The sequence below is a fragment of the Zootoca vivipara genome, chromosome 2 (genome assembly GCF_965207765.1).
Source record: "Zootoca vivipara chromosome 2, rZooViv2.hap1.1, whole genome shotgun sequence".
Lineage (NCBI taxonomy): Eukaryota > Metazoa > Chordata > Lepidosauria > Squamata > Lacertidae > Zootoca > Zootoca vivipara.
Window position 1 is genome coordinate 39,623,341 of NC_142584.1, and position 16,013 is coordinate 39,639,353.

The 16,013-nt window shown below is 49.5% G+C and overlaps 1 protein-coding gene across 7 annotated transcripts in view; it reads left to right on the forward strand.

Annotated features, from left to right (window-relative positions):
- Positions 1-295: 295 nt before the first annotated feature.
- CAMSAP3 (calmodulin regulated spectrin associated protein family member 3) overlaps positions 296-16,013 on the forward strand; it is a 47,537-nt gene continuing 31,819 nt past the window's right edge. For 6 of the 7 annotated variants that reach the window (XM_088663115.1, XM_088663114.1, XM_035104784.3 and 3 more), the window contains exon 1: positions 325-615. In XM_088663115.1, coding sequence (XP_088519241.1) covers positions 468-615 — 148 coding nt within the window. In that variant the 5' untranslated portion in view covers positions 325-467. Of the gene's footprint in view, positions 616-16,013 lie in introns of all 7 variants that reach the window. The other variant, XM_088663116.1, reaches the window with a different exon arrangement.

Consider the following 16,013-nt stretch of genomic DNA (forward strand, 5'->3'; position numbering starts at 1 on the left):
GGGTTGGGGGGGGGGAGGGAGGGAGGGAGCAGGAGAAATCCCAGCCTCTTCTTTGCCGCGTGTGTTTGTAAGTAAGATCAATGGAGCTCCAGGCTCCCCCCACCAGCGCCAGGCGGCCTGCTTACTGCAAGGCGCGCACGCGCCCCACCCCAACCCGGGCTGCAGCTCCATTCCACCCAACCCTCTTACACCGCCGCCTCCGCCTCCGCCCCCCCCCCACCGCGCACCCGGGGCAATTACCTGTCTGCAAGCCCCGCCCCCGCGCTGATTGACGGCCCAGATCACGTGGGGGAGGGGAGAGGAGCAGGAGGAGGACGCCGGGGCGGGCGCTCGCACCTGGAGCTGGAGGGGAGGGAAAACCGGACGGGGATGCGCTCGGCTGGGGCCGCCGCTACCGCCACCAGCTCGTTCTGCGCCGCCGCCGCCGAAGCAGGCCGAACCCAGCTCCTGCGCCCGGTGGAGGGGCCATGGTGGCTGCTGCCCCTGCTGCAGCCGCGGCCATGAGGAAAAGCTTCCTGGTGCCCGAGATCAAGCCCTTGGATCAGTATGACTTCCCTCGGGCGCGCAGCGCCGCCAGCCTGGCCTGGGTGCTGGCCAAGGGCTACGGGGGTGCAGGTACGGCGGGAACCTCGCGGGTAGGGGAGCGAGGAGCAGGCAGCCCGTCGGCGGGGTCGGGGTTTCTTTCCCTTCCTGATCTCCCTTCCGAAGAGGAGGGGCGGGATCTCCAGTGGCTGCTGCGTGTGAGTTAAGGAGAGAGGAAGCAGTGATTCCCTCCCCCCCCCCACCGCATTCGACACAATCTCTCAGTCCCTGGCGGCTTGCGGGCTCCTGGGTTTGTGTTTCTTCTGCGTACTCCTCCCCGGCTAGGATAATATGTCCACCTCCCCATCGCGCTCGGCTCCGTGGGATCCCCTACCTGCTATAGCACCCGGGGAGGGATGGGGTGGGCTGCCTTGGCAACCAGCCCTGCTGCTTCCATCCCACCCTTTCAGCGCTAACAATGGGCTCCGCTCGGTCGCCGCCTTCTCGACTAGATAGCCCGGGTGGGGCTTAGGCAGAGGTGGAGGGGGGGGTGGCTCGAGTCTGCTCCTTTCTTCCTGGCGGGGGTCGCCTAACGTCTCTCCCCACGCAGGTGCCGGGCTTCCCCAGGTGTGGATGGAGCTATGATTAGGAGAGGGGAATTGGCGTCTGGGCTGGGAGGGCGCCTTTTCCCGCTAGGTCGAAGTGGGGCGTGTGAGGGGAGGGGGAGGCTGCCATGATAGCAGAGGGGTGGGTAGATGTTCTGCCATGTCTGCTGCAGCTCCTTTCCTAAGAGCAGCCCCGGGTAAACCTCAGCCCTCCTCCCCTTCACTAAGCTCAATTCCTCACTGGCTTTTTGTGTCGCCTTTTGTTAACAGTGTTGGCAGCACCTGCATGACTAGCGTGTATGTGAGATCAGAGCTGAAACATGCTCTTCCCTGGGGTCCAGTTGGTCTGCGGAGCCTGAGGGTGTCAGTGCCGCCCCACCCTGCTTAGTGACAGCATTCACTGGCAGAAGCCGAGAGCAGGGCGCTGCTGTTGGTGTTTACCTTTGCTAAGTGGCATTATTTTGTGGCGTTAAATTCCTCCAGGGGAAGCCCTGCCAATGGGTGCCACCAGCATGGCCCCAGCTGCAGAGCTGTATTCTGAGGCTAAGCTGTGGCAGCTGGAAGGCAGGGAGGAGAGAGAGAGATGGGAGGTAACTAGTGAGGCTTCTGTGCTTGTACTTGATCCTCTGGTTTTGCCATCTCAGTAGGGACTACTCAAGGACCACTTTGCATCCTTAGCTTGGTCCTCTTCAGCTCCTTGGCAATGCCAGGCCCAGGACTGTGCTCCCTTCCTTGGCAACCCTGGGCTCTCCCCGCTGTTCCCTTTGTCTCTGCCAGGCCTGGAATTAATGTTCTGTGAGGATTTGCAGATTGGCGTTGCTTTCATGCATGATGGAGGAGGAGGAGGGGAGGGGGGGGAGCAGACAATCCCTAGTGGGGGATTGACCTTCTTGCTGTTGCTTCATAGAAGTGTGTGCTCTTTGTCACTGCTCTGGTGCCCCTGCTAACCCATATCCCTCTCCTGGCTTCGTCCACCCTGCTGACAAGAAGGTGGTGGGCCAGCCTATGCGCTTTGTGTTCATTGAGAAGCCATGCTTCCTTCGCATTGCTCCACAACTGTCAGACTTGTAAGGATTTGCAGAGTGGGGTGGGGGTGGGGAATCATTCTATGGATGAAGGAGCCTAAGCACAACTTACATGGCAAGGTGGAGGTGTGGGTAAGTGAGACGGCCCATGACAGTGGCTTCTAAAAGTATAAGGAGCTCCATGTTGCTGGCATACCTGTAGCCAGGAGGCTACCAGCTAGTGTGTGGCAGGCCTTCCTCATTGTATATGGGCTGCTATGGGGAGGGGAGGAGAGGAGAGGATGACAATGGGTGTTCCTCGGAGGCTGTTGACCTGAAAGTAACATAATAGGGTTTGAAGCCTGCTGGTCCACAGCCAGCTCTGAAGCTGGGAGCAACAGGAATGGCTTGCAAGGTTGTGTGACAATGAATAACTAGAGTCTCCCTCCCTCCTGAAACTGAGGGCCTTTCTGCCCAGAAGCTGTTTTCTTCTTAGAGACTAAATGTACCCTGCTTCTGGGCTGAGGTGGGAACCACCATTCCGTGAAGCAACAGGAGGACAGTGGATTGCTGTGCTTGGTGGATGTTGAAGTGCCGTGTGTGTGTGTATGTATTTCTGTGTGTGCATTCACAGGGGTGTATTTGGATGACCAGTTCTCTCATTTGGAGTTAGTGTAAATATAGGATCTGGTCAAGCCCAAGCAAGAACAGGTTCCCCTTGTCCCTGCCCTTCCGTGTCACCCCGATGACACACAAAACAGTACACTTTGGTGGTGGAAAGGAGAGAGCCTTGTCATTTGCCTTGGATGGAGGCCAGGGTGATCAGCCTTGCTCAGCCAGTGCTGGGTTCAAAGTCTAGTGAAGTGTGCGGAGAATATGCTTGCTAGGGTTTGCCACAGTTTTCCAAATAGAGCCCGAAAACCCCTTTGGCCTGCAAGGCAAGCCGTTATGGAAAAGACACCTGCTTGCCTCACGTCAGAAAATGCACATGGCATTGCTGGTGGGAGTCATCAGTCGGCCTCAAGCCAGGGATTTTGTGCGACTGCTATATGATGCGGGGGCTGTAGAGAAAGTTGATGTGAAATGGCAAAGAAATACACGGAAGTGGCTTTTTCAAGTTTTGCACGACTAAATTTTAAGTAATTTCAGTATGCATTTGAAAATAAAGATCTGCGAGTGAAACTGAGTGCCAGCTTGCTTTACTAGACACACTGCTGCCTGCACTTATTTCTTCACCAATAAGTAAAAGAGCCAGATGCTTTTAATTTACTGAAAGCCAAATGAGGAAGGGACTTGGAATTCCCTCAGCCCAACCTGTAGCTACAGGGCCTGTGACCCAATGCTACGTATTGCTCAGCTGATACATCCGGCAACTGGTCCCTTTCCCATAACTGGGTCAGGAACTGGCTAACCTCTGCCAGGTGTCCTGATTGGCACTGCTGTATTTGTTGCACACCCAAAACAGTTGCTGGTAATTATGTGCAATGTTGTAGCACCCTGAGGTTAATTCCCTGTATTACTTGTGATCCCCTTTGTGTTCGTTCACAAATTGGGGTAATCACCACCCTCAAGGGTTTGTGGCAAAGGGTGGGGCAGGAAATGGAGGAGGAGTGGGAGTGACCAGAGTGAGGCTCACCAGCTGAGATAGGTCCACACACGCATGTGGCGCTGTGGTCTAGACCACTGAGCTTCTTGGGCTTGCCGATCGGAAGGTTGGCGGTTCGAATCCCCGTGACGGCATGAGCTCCCATTGCTCTGTCCCAGCTCCTGCCAACCTAGCAGTTCAAAAGCATACCAGTGCAAGTAGATAAACTGTTACCTCTGCAGTGGGAAGGTAAACAGCATTACTGTGCGCTCTGGCACTTGTCATGGTCCTCCATGCGCCAGTAGCGGTTTAGTCATGCTGGGCACATGATCTGGAAAGCTGTTTGTGGACAAATGCCGGCTCCCTCACCCTGAAAAGCGAGATGAGCACTGCACCCCATAGTTGCCTTTGACTGGACTCGACCGTCCAGGGGTCCTTTACCGTACCTTTATACACCTATTGCTTGGCTAGTGGGAAGGGTCATAGCTCAGTGACAGAAGCATCTGCCTTGCATGTAAAAGGTCCTGTCAGTCCCTGGTATATTGATCTAGGACTGGGAGAGATTGCTGCCCCAAGCTCTGGAGAGCTGCTGCCAGTTCGTGTAGAGAACACTGAGCTAGATGAACCAATGTTCTGACTCAGTAGAAGGCACATTCCTATGTTCCTGGTAATCAAGTTAGGAGGACTGAGCCCTGCTGTCCCATTAACCACTAATTCAGTTTCACTTGCCGTTCTGTAGGTTAAACAGGTGCGGCTACCTGGATATTGACTCCTGTCTCACCTTCGCCCAAGTGCCAAGTTCTTCCTCCCCCAGCCAAACTGTACCCTGGTCTGTAGTGCAGGCATGCGAAATGAAATGTTGCCCCTTTCCCCCAAATAGCGATTCATATACAAATCAAACCCAGCTAGTTTCATGCAGTCCTGAGCCATAGCGGATGCTTTTTGCACTTTAGCAAAACTACCTAGAGTCTTCTTGAAACCACAGAATGGAAGGCCTAAAATGTGATATACAAAGCCCAGTATGGGAGAAGAAACTACATTTAAGGCAGCGGGATGGAAGATGCATGGGTACAGCAGTGCTCTGTACTTCAATGTCCCAGGTACATGAATGCTTTCTGCCCTTCTAGAAAGGCACCTGAAGCTTGGATCATCTAATTTATCTCAGTCCAAGGATGGGACTCCTCCTGCCTGGTGCTAGTCAGACAAGATGTTTCAGAGACCAGCCTGGGCAGCTTGGTCTGTTGTCCACTGTTCTGTAAATCTATTTTGTGGCAACTGGGACCCATGGTTATTTATCATCCCTGGTTCTGGTGAATGGTGGCTGTACCTATTTTTTGGGGGTGGTTTTCAATGTTTTATTCCTAGTATATGGCATTTGGGACTGCAGAGCTCTTGAGTTCAAGGCCCTGCTTGGCTTTAGGGAAATCATCATATTCTATCAGTCTAATTGAACCTGATGCAGTTATGGTGAGGATAAAATGGGTGAACCCATGAACACTGCTTTGTGCTTCTTTTGGGAGGGGCCATGGTTTAGAAATGCAGATAAGTAGCATATAGATGTCTTATATCAGGCATCCCCAAACTTGGCCCTCCGGCTGTTTTGGGACTACAACTCCCATCATCCCTAGCTATAACAGGACCAGTGGTCAGGGATGATGGGAATTGTAGTCCCAAAACAGCTGGAGGGCCGAGTTTGGGGATGCCTGTCTTATATTTAAAAAGGACAGGATAAAAACCTTCATTTTCCACATGTAAAATGTATTCTTTAGCCTTTCTATATATATTATAGAGAATAAAATTGTATTCTTTAGCCTTTCTATATATATTATTTTGCTAGCCCTTCAAAACATTCCTCTGAATCTTGCCCTTGTGTTCCTAGAAGGTAATCTCTAAGTAGAACCTTTTACTACTTCTTTGTGGTTTGCTTCAGTGAGTGAAGCTATGTTTTTTTTAAAACAACACCTCATTGCCAATTCCTATTTAGTTTATGTTGATTCAAAAGTCTTAAGTCCTCCTTTTGATTCTTTGAGTGCCTTGTTTGTTCCTTGATTTTGTAAAGCTACTTTGGAGCTGCGTGCAATTACTAGAGGCCCTGGATGGGGGCGGTGCCTTGTCATCAGCATAAAATATCAACATTGCTTATTTCATTTGTCACTTTTTTCACAGAAGTGACTCAAAGTGACTTACATTAAAACCAAGCATTAAAACCAAGCATTAAAAACAACAACAACCAAGAATGAAATAGGAACCGATCCAGAAAATGGCCTACTGATGTTATTTTACTGCTTGCACTTCAATTAGTCAAGGATACTCATTTTAATCCTGCCCTCTGTGGTGTCCCAAATTCCTTTGAACTTTTGCATCATCTACAAAGTTGAACATATTACCTCCTTTTGGACATCACACAACAACGCCTCCAAGCTCCCCCACATATACCTTTAACGCCTTATTGGTTGTTCTTGTGCAGCTTGAAGGAACAAGGGTTGCTTTCCTCATGGTAGTGCCCTCTGATCCACCTGCCAAAGAATATTCTGTAGAACTGTGTGGAACCTTCTCCCAGAGACTAACCTACTTCCACAGAGTGACATTGATGGGGCAAGGCCATGCCTCAGTGGTAAAGCATTTGCCTTGAGCACAGAAGGGCCCAGGTTCAATCCCCAGCATCTCCAGGTAGGGCTGGGAGGGACTCCCTGCATGAAACCCGGGAGAGCCTCTGGCCGTCAGTGCAGACAGTACTGAGCCTGATCAGTCCATGGTCTGACTCAGTATAAGGAAGCTTCTTATGTTCCACATTGGTCTTGGCAAGTCCATGTTGGTTGTTAATGATCACCTCATTTTCTTCTACATGCATACTGTATATTCTTTTTTTTTAAAAAAAAAGATGAATTTGTTCTCATAACATCTTATAGGTAGACATTAGACCTGTAATCTCCTGGTTTCTTCTATTCTCCCTGTTAAATAGAGATGTGGCGGCTATTTTTTGCTAGTCTGCTGGAACCTCACTTGTCTTGAGAGATTTCTCGAAAATGACTGTTAGCAGCTTTGAGGTTTCTACTTCTAGTTCATTTAGCATTTAAGGCTGTATTTTGTTGGGACATCGATGCAGATTTTAACTAGTTCTGCCATTCCTTTCACATCTCTTTGATCTGATCTGGCAACCGTGTGTGTGTAGGAAACTGAAGTGAAGCAAGCACTAAGGAGTTGGACTCTTCTTGTGAAAAAGGACTGAAACAGGTATGCTTCGGTCTCCTGTGGTGCCATTGGATTTCACTTGTGGACCATGAAGTTGTGTATTCGCCTACTATGGAATCCTGTTCTGTGCACCATTTTACCTCATTTTGGTGGGGAATGCCTTACCATGTCAGGCTAGATTGGCACAAACCGAATCCTCTGCTAAGTGCTTGCTATAGTAGCCTGAACTGGTGCCAGGTTAGTTATTGATAGGATCCCTTGCTGGTACTTCCCTGAGATGATCTGGTCCTTTCTAACTGTGCCATAGATGCTTGTTGCTTGCGGCCTATTTTTTCTCCATTGGCCTTGCCTAGCACTAACCTGACAACATGCACAGCTGTGTATGCCCTGTAAATCTTGTGCTGTTGCTGAGGGTATTTGAACCTCTGCTAGGCTTTGAACAGTAGAGAACCCAGAGATACTCTGTATCTAACAGGTGCTCAAATCTGGCTCAGGAATTATGACTGCAGGCACATCCATATTGCCATATATCAGGGGTGGGGCACCTTTTTCAATCCAAGGCCCTCATTCCCACCTGTTGTGAGGGGGTTGTCCATGGTGGGTGAGTCTGGAGGCAACGGTGGGTGCAGGAGCACATGTAAATGTTGCCTTTGTCTAGCAGGCAAGCTTCCACATAACAATCCTCTTTTGTCTGGACAAGGAAGAGGAGTTATTAAGGAGACACATTCCAACCAGGCAGAAGCTCTTAGTGTGAGAAGCAGTGCCAGGGGGAGATACAGAAGCCTGTGGGGCACATTTGACCCACCCAGGCCTGATGTTCACCACCTGTGCAAGGGAGGTGGAACGGAGAAACAAGATCCCAAACACTTCACAACAAAGGGCTTGCCTTGGTTAACCTTTGGGATATTAGCAAAACTGTTGGTTGCTATTGAAGTAGCTGTTTTCCATTTAGAGCCTGACTTCAATTCCATTCTGCAGCTTGGACCTTCACTTTTACTTCCTTTGGTACCATGTTGTGCAACCCACCTTTGTTGGGATGCATAAGCCCAAGAACCCTCACTGGAACATGGCACGCAAACGTCATAAGGGGCTCTCACTCTTTGTGATGCTTTGTGGAAGCTGATCTGCTGCTTGACCTCTCTTTACTTTCAGCAGGTGCTGGCAGGCCCACCTTACTACCTTGCAACTCAGCGTAACCCTGAATTTTGCCTACAATTGCCTGTGTGCATGTGCTGTCTGTGCCCCTGCTGCTGATTGCCTTGTCTGTTTGCTTAATCTCCTTCCCGTGCCCCTTGACTTAAGCAGTCCTTTCTCTCTTGCAAGGAGTCAGAAACCACTGATGGGAACCAGGTTCTCGCGTATTTGTAGCTGTGGAGAACGACCTTGCAGGTGGGAAGAGGTTTGAATTCTGCTCCGTCATGCCAACTAGAGTGGGGTGGAAGTTGGCTGACATTTCCCAGCAACTCCCCTTTCTTGTCTGTGCCTCCAATCTAGTTTAACCTGCTGGAGGCACCTAACATGACCATGAGCTTGACAGCCTTTGCCTCTTGGTGCTTGCTGGGAAATGGGTGGGTTTGTTTCGCTGCTGTGCTGATTGGGTACGAGATGGTGCGAGAGCTTCTCCCAAAATGCAGCGCACACCCACTGCTGTCAAGGACCTCACTTAGGGAGTGGCATTTGGCATAGCAGTTTTTCATTTTCTGCTCCACCCCCATTCCTGGCAATCCTATAGATGTTGCTGGACTCCAGCTCCCACCAGCCCCAGCCAGAGTGACCAGTGGTCAGGGAAGATGGGAGTTATAGTTCAGCAACATCTGGATGGCCACAGGTCAGGTGATATTTTCCCACCCATTCTCCAACCATTTCCTGTGGTGTTGGATGTTTGTTCAAAGAAAGGGCTGCCAAAATGACCAGTAGTCTGGGCCAAGTCCCCAGTGAGGAAAATTTCTAGCATTTGAGAATGTTTTTAGTTAAGGAAAGAAGCAAGTAACGTGGCGCACAATAGAGGTTTTTAACACTTTTGCATGAGAGAGAGAAGTTCTTCTCCATCTCTCATAATATTAGACTCTGGAGCTGTCCAATGAAGCTGAATGATGGGAGATTCAGGATAGACAAACGGAAGTCCTTCTTCACACAGTGCATAGCTAGAACTATGAAATTTGGTCCCACAAGAGGGACTACCAATTTGGGTGGCTTTAAGAGGGGATTAGTGGGATGTGGGTGGCGCTATGGTCTAAACCACAGAGCCTAGGGCTTGCCGATCAGAAGGTTGGCAGTTCAAATCCCTGTGACGGGGTGAACTCCCATTGTTCGGTCCCTGCTCCTGCCAATCTAGCAGTTTGAAAGCACGTCAAGTGCAAGTAGATAAATAGGTACCACTCCGGCAGAAAGGTAAACAGCGTTTCTGTGTGCTGCTCTGGTTCGCCAGAAGTGGCTTAGTCATGCTGGCCACATGACCTGGAAGCTGTCTGCAGACAACCGCCAACTCCCTCGGCCTGTAGAGTGAGATGAGCGCGCAACCCCAGAGTCGTCCGCAACTAGACCTAGTCAGGGGTACCTTTACCTTTAAGAGGGATTAGACAAATTAATGGTGGATAAGGCCTTAAATGGCTGCTCATCATGAGGGCTTTATTATCTCCCATATTGGAAGCAGCATGCCTCTGAATATGTTGCTAGGGAGCATAAGCGGGAGGGTGGCATTGGGCTCATGTCCTGCTTGTGGGCTTCCTAGGATGGCCACTGTGGGGAAACAGGAAGATCCAGCAGGTCTCTTACATGAAATTGAAAGCATACGGCTGTCCTGTGCCTTGATCCTGTGTGGGCCTATTGACATTGTCTTGCAGCTGGCATGCCTCTGGATTTCATAAGATTGCCCCTTAAGCTGCTGGCTGCCTTTGTGCCCCTCCCTCTTGCCTGGCTGTAACCCTGCCACAGAGCTTGAGCTGCGACCTTGGCCGTCTGAGAGGGTGGGGGAGGCGGTGGCGGCTGCCCTGCTTGTTTTTCTCTTTAATCCGGCTGCTTGGCTAAGGCTCCCATATGCAGGTTTCCCCTGCCTCAATAATAGTTTCTGGGCTTGAGTCAAACGCCTTTGCCCCTTGAGTCCTGTATCACACTCTTCTTGTTGCCTCCTTCAGGGTACCTGTCAGTTTCTGCTTCTGTTCTGTGCCCAACACCCTCTAGACTTCTTCAGTCGGAGAACCTCATGCCTATGGTAGGCATAGCCAGAGGCAAATGTGGGTGGAGCAACAAATGTAATAATAATAAAAATAAACTTTATTATTTATATCCTGCCCATATGTACACTAGGCTGGTTTCTGCACACTCTTACACCTTTCTCTGTCCTCCATTCAAACAGACAAGAGGCATTATCAGAGCTCAAGGACGCATTCTAGCCATACAAAAACCTTCAAGGAAGGTACAAAGCAGGGTTGCACTGCACTCTGATAAAAGTCTTGAGGGCCAGATAGAGAGGCGTAAAGGGCCACATTTGGCCCCTGGGCACGGGGTTCCCCTTCCTACTCTAGAATATAAACTTATCCATGAAGTTTACGTCAAGGAGAAATTACCTTCCTCACCCATCTTGGTCGTATTTGTTATTTTGTTTAGAATATTTTTATGCTGCCTTTCTACCAAGAAAAGACATTAATAATTGTAATTCCCTGAAAAATTGACTCTATGTTGGGACCAAGAAATTTAGGCCCCTGTTTACAGGGACAGTAGAATGTGGGGGCAGAGTTGGTTACAGGGTTTCAGATGGCGGTTTACGAGCACCATTGAGGTAGACCACGAAACGATTGTTAAACAGTGGCAAATGTCTGTATTTTGGCCTGCGCATGATTTATACTTTGTTGGCAGTGGAAGGTGAGGCCATGTTGATCGGGAGCGGATAAGGTCCAATGATGTCCTGGTTTAAGGCCTGTGATTTTCATTGTATGGTGCTGGTGCAGTTCACTCATTTTTGTCTTAAAACAACAATTGAAGGGACTCTTCTCAGTGCCTTGACCTACGGCTCCTTATTTTTATGATCAGGTTCTGGTTTTGAGAATGCCAGCCCTGAAGGATGAGAAGTTTATGAAGTGGTTTGTCAACATCCCCAACAATTTTCAAGTGGTCCATTGGGGGGCGGGGAAGAGATTGAGAACTGACTATACCGGTACTTGTTGAGAAATAAATTGAGCAGGGCACAATTTTTTAAATCTCCTGCAGGTTAAAAACAAAGGGCATTATGGGGAGACGTTCTAGCCTTTCTCTGACTCTCAGCTGTGCTAATTTTCTACCTGAATGGGTTTTTTTAAATGGCAAAACATTCAAAGATGTAAAACCTCCATATCTATTCAGGAGCACTGCCCCATTTTACCACCTTGAGACTCGGCCACCTCAGCCCCTTACTATGTATTGATCTAGTCTGCATATCTAACTTCCAGTTCCTCTGAGACAAGAGTCCTGCTGATTAACATTACAAGTATATATTCCCTTGAGTTGTCTGGACTCTGTGCTCCCTTTTCACAGAGCCTTGCCATCTAAAGCTGTAGAGTAGCAGCCTTTTGCCAAACCTGGCTCCCTGGATTGGACTCCCAACACTCTCATCTCCAGCCAGCATGGACAGCGGCCAAGCATGATGGGAGTTGTAGTCCAAAAACATGAGGAGTATGAGGAGTCATATTTTCTTCCCCATGTCCCCATCCACTTCAGTGGTCATGCTGGGGAGGCCGGCAGTCCATAGGAGGAATTCAATGTCACACTAAGGAGATTGTTCAGTCAGAGGAAGCATTTTTTAATCTCTCCTCTGCTCTACTGCACATTGTTCTGGGGGGTTCTCCCAATCCCTCATGAGCTGTTTCTGGGGCTGAGGAAAAGCTCCATTATGATAGCAGGGAAACCCTTGCCTGGATTTCTGCTAGTGGGACCAGTTACCTGAATCTTGCCTCATGTTTGCCTGCTTCCTGGTGATAGCAAGTTCCATCTTTCCTCATGAGTTTTCACTACACTGTTTCCCCCTCTTCTTAGTTTGTTCAGACCTAACCTTCCTGAGATGCAGGCTGTGCTGTTGCATCAGTGCGATCATTTCTCACCAGAATTGCTGTGTGTGTGGATGAGTGCTTTAGAGGAAGGACGCTGTGCTGGGAAGTAGAGTCTGGGTAGCAGGCCTAGAATCATAGAATTGGAAGGGACCATAAAGCTTGGTGGATAACGGCAAGGATGTGTTTTGTATGTGTGTAATATAGCACTGATGTCATTTCAGGGCACAGTACTTACACCCTGGAGCCTGTGTTGCTTGTTGGGGCCTGTTGTCAGGTGGGAGGTGTGGTGCTATGCCGGAGACAGGTTTTGCCTTCGCCCCTCTGGCTCTTGCATAGTTCCCGGGGTGCTCTTGTCACGTGTGATTGTACAAGCCCCTGCAGCTTCAGATTGCAGCTGAATAGGCTTGCCGAGGCCTATGGCTGCTCTGTGGTGGGGCAGTCTGAAGCTGCTGCTGCTGTGCAAAAGGGTGGTGCAAGGCTCCTCGGTTCATTTCCTTTCTGGCCTTACCTGCTGGGACTGGAGGCACATGCCAGTGACTTCTGGATGGAGTGTGGTTCCTGCAAATAATGCCCACTTCCTGTGTCCCAACAAACTGCTAAACCTGTGTTAGAGTTGTCATTTGAGGCACTTCAGGGCACATTCCCATCATTAAGTCATGACTTAACGTGGATTAGTAAGTGCTCAAGGTGTTTTAACCACATGAGTCTTTGCTACCTAAGGCCCAAACTGCGTGCTAATTTCAAACATGTATAATGGTAGCTCAGTGACCCTTTTGGAATAGGGGAAAACACCCAGTTTCCGGTGGAGGCTACTGAAAGCGCTTGGGAGAGACGATCCTTTTTTCTCATGGCTGTCCAAATCTTTCTCTCCACCCCACCAAGGTTTTTCCCTCTGCAGGGTTTCAGGTGCACGTGTCTGAAGGCCAAACTAGATGTGGCTTTCGGTGCATCGTGACATGTGGTGTTAAATATGCCAGTGGGGGATTTCTGTGGCTCAGTGGTAGGCCATAGGGTCAGCGGCAGAGCATCTTCCTTAGATGCAGAAGGTCACAGGTTCAATCCCTGACATTACCAGGTAAAGCTGGGAGACGCTTGCCTGGAATCCTGGAGAGCCACTGCCACTCAAGGTAGACAATATGGGATAGGTAGACCAGTGGTCTAACTCAGTATAAGTTGGCTTCCTATCTTTCCACAATGCAAATATTAGCTTCAGAGTATTTGTCATAGGACAGGCACCCCCAAACTTGGCCCTCCAGATGTCTTGGGACTACAACTCCCATCATCCCTGCCTAACAGGGCCAGTGGTCAAGGATGATGGGAATTGTGGTCCCAAAACATCTGGAGGGCCGAGTTTGGGGGTGCCTGTCTTAGGACCACAGCAAGGAAAGAACTAGTTAAGCTCCCCTTCCATGTCTGCTACTATCACAATAATTGGCAGCCCCCTCACCTGTGATGCTATTTGAATTGAAAAATAAAAAATAAACCTGCATGTTAAATGCTTTGTGTCTGGTTTGGAGTTGAGAGAGCACAACATTGCTGGGAGCGCTGAGGCTGAGAGCAAGGACTGTTAGCTTCTTTTCCCAGGCTTGGGAGTTCCCATTTCTCTGAAACATGATGAGGCTCTCATTTGGAAGGTGTTCTTGTTGCACCATGGTGTGTCCCTGCTTTTCTGAAGTTTGTTTGAAGGAATCGGCACAGTGATATTTTATTAAGTTTTTGCCTGCATTTCCCCTTAAGACCTGCGGACCTAAAGCTGATCTTAATCATGTGTTGCCACTCATCTCCCATTGCAATTATGTCTCCATGATGCTTTTCTGCCTATGTCCTTTGTGGCTACAAGCTTACCACATTGGGATGTTGCCTGGCATCATTTTTTGCTGCTCATTAAATGTGCAAAAGCTCATGCCAGGATGGCTGGGGGCAAGGGAAGAGCAGTGGCCCTGGATATAATTGTTGGAGAGCTTGTGTTATTTGGCCTGCCCTTTGTGGTTCAGATTTTTTTTATTAAGTCAGTGGCCTATGTGGCACAGTAACTCCCTGTCATGAGAGCTGTGTTTATACCTTTCTAGCACCTCATTCGGTGTCAGATTAATATCTTAATGTGGAGAGGAAACTAAACGAGACATTTGTTCACTTGAATGTCTGATTTTAAAACAAGAGGTAGCCAATGGTGAATTTTTTTGGGGTGTGGGAGATTCTACCCAGATTGGGACCATGGCACGGGAGACAGAGGGGCTTTAAACCTTTGCCTGCTTGGAATCAGCGAATAACCCCTCCCTATATCTGGTTTTTGTAAAAATCAGAAAACTCCTGGTGCCTATTTTCCTCACAGTCCTTCCTTGCTTGCTACCTTCTTTCTATTGTCAATAGCAGGTGTGGGGACCCGATTCTAGTAAGTACCCTAGTGGGGACAAAGGGTTAACATCCCCCTGCCCTCCCCACCCCCACCATGGTTTCTATCCAACTTTGTTCCCTCTGCACGCGCTATTTGTTTCAAATTAACAGCCACACAAATCAAAGCCAAGTGCCAAACGTCACATCTGATTTGTCCCCAGGCTGGCAGGACCCCCTTATCAAGTAGCTCCTTCATCTGTTGTGAAGTATAAAACAATAATATCCCCCTTGAAGTTGGTGAGTCCAGGACTGAGGTGCTCTTGACCTGAGTTCTTGGGAAGCATCAGTGACAGGCTCTAACTTTCACCATATCTCGACTTTCCCCTTTGTGCTTCCCTTACATCTCGTGTGGTAAGGAATGCATATTTAAAAGATCATCCTTGGTTTGGAGCAAACTCCCCTCTCTTTGTAGCTGAGCAAGTCAATTTCTGTACTCCACTCATGGAGTTTCTGACAATGGTTCTGCGCAGTGAGCAAGCTGCCATCATTTTAAGTTTCTTCGCAATGGGAACGTGGTTATTGTCATGTGAAAAGGGGCTGATCCCTTTTCAATTCTCAACTCTGGATACTGCTGCAAAGGCATCCAGGAGAGAATGTTAAGAGACAGTAAAACCTGTTGGCTTCATAATCCTTAGAGCTGCATTACTGCCCACCCCAAATATTGGGTTTGCCTCTTGTGCAGAGAAGCCACCCATTGTGGTTGCAGATGGGGCAGGAGAGGACATGGGTCAGTACTAGCAACCATGCTAGCCCTGGGCAATAATTGATGTGGGGTGGGTGTGTTGTGTGGCAGGGACCCAGAGTATTATACATAGCCATTCATGTCTAGGCTGACCTCTTTGCACTCTCTTAAGTTCTGGGCTACTATATGCAGGCTCTGCTTTGCGCTTGCCCCCCTCCCCAAAAAAGTTTGGTAATGATCTTAGCATCTATGCCAATGTTGGTGAGCACGTGAAAACCTGAACCTTTTGGCAGACATTTCACAGGTTGCTCAGTTGGTAGAGCACCAGACTTAATCTCAGAGTCATGGTTTCGAGCCCCATGTTCGGCAAAAGATTCCTGCATTGCAGGGGGTTGGGCTAGATGACCCTCGTGGTCCCTCCCAGCTCCACAGTTCTATCCTGTGAGGTTTCAATTCAGCATTGGCCTGTGGCCCCTGTTAGCTCTGTTACCTGCTCTGTCTATATTTCTCAGTAACAACATGTGCCCCCCTCCACAAGTTCAGCTGTGCTTGGGAGGGAAGCTGTGCTATTCACAGCCTAAAAGATTTGACTAGGGACTTGTGTGTGTGTGTGTGTCCCACCACTCTCCTTATCCCTCTCAGCCAAAGTAGGCTGCTCCCAATGTTGGATGCCCCGAAGACTTGGAGGTGGGTGGGATGGGCTTTCTGCCAAGAGGGGTGGCTGAGCTTTGTTAGTTCGGGCTCTGGGCCATGGGGCGGAAAAGGAGCTGGGACTGCAGCCACAAGTCTGGTCCCGTGCAGTTGTGGCTGTGATCAGGTGCTGCTGAATCAGCTGGCGAAGCTGTTCCACCTGTTCCCCTTTGCACACTCGCGCGCTCAGGAATGTCCCGCCCTTCCCAGCCCTGCTCACTGGCAGGAGCGGACACGTAGATCTCCAGTCTCGTGGCCTCACCTCTTGAGGAAACAGCTGGTATAGCGTGTGCGTGTAAGCCTTGGCATGATCTTCCT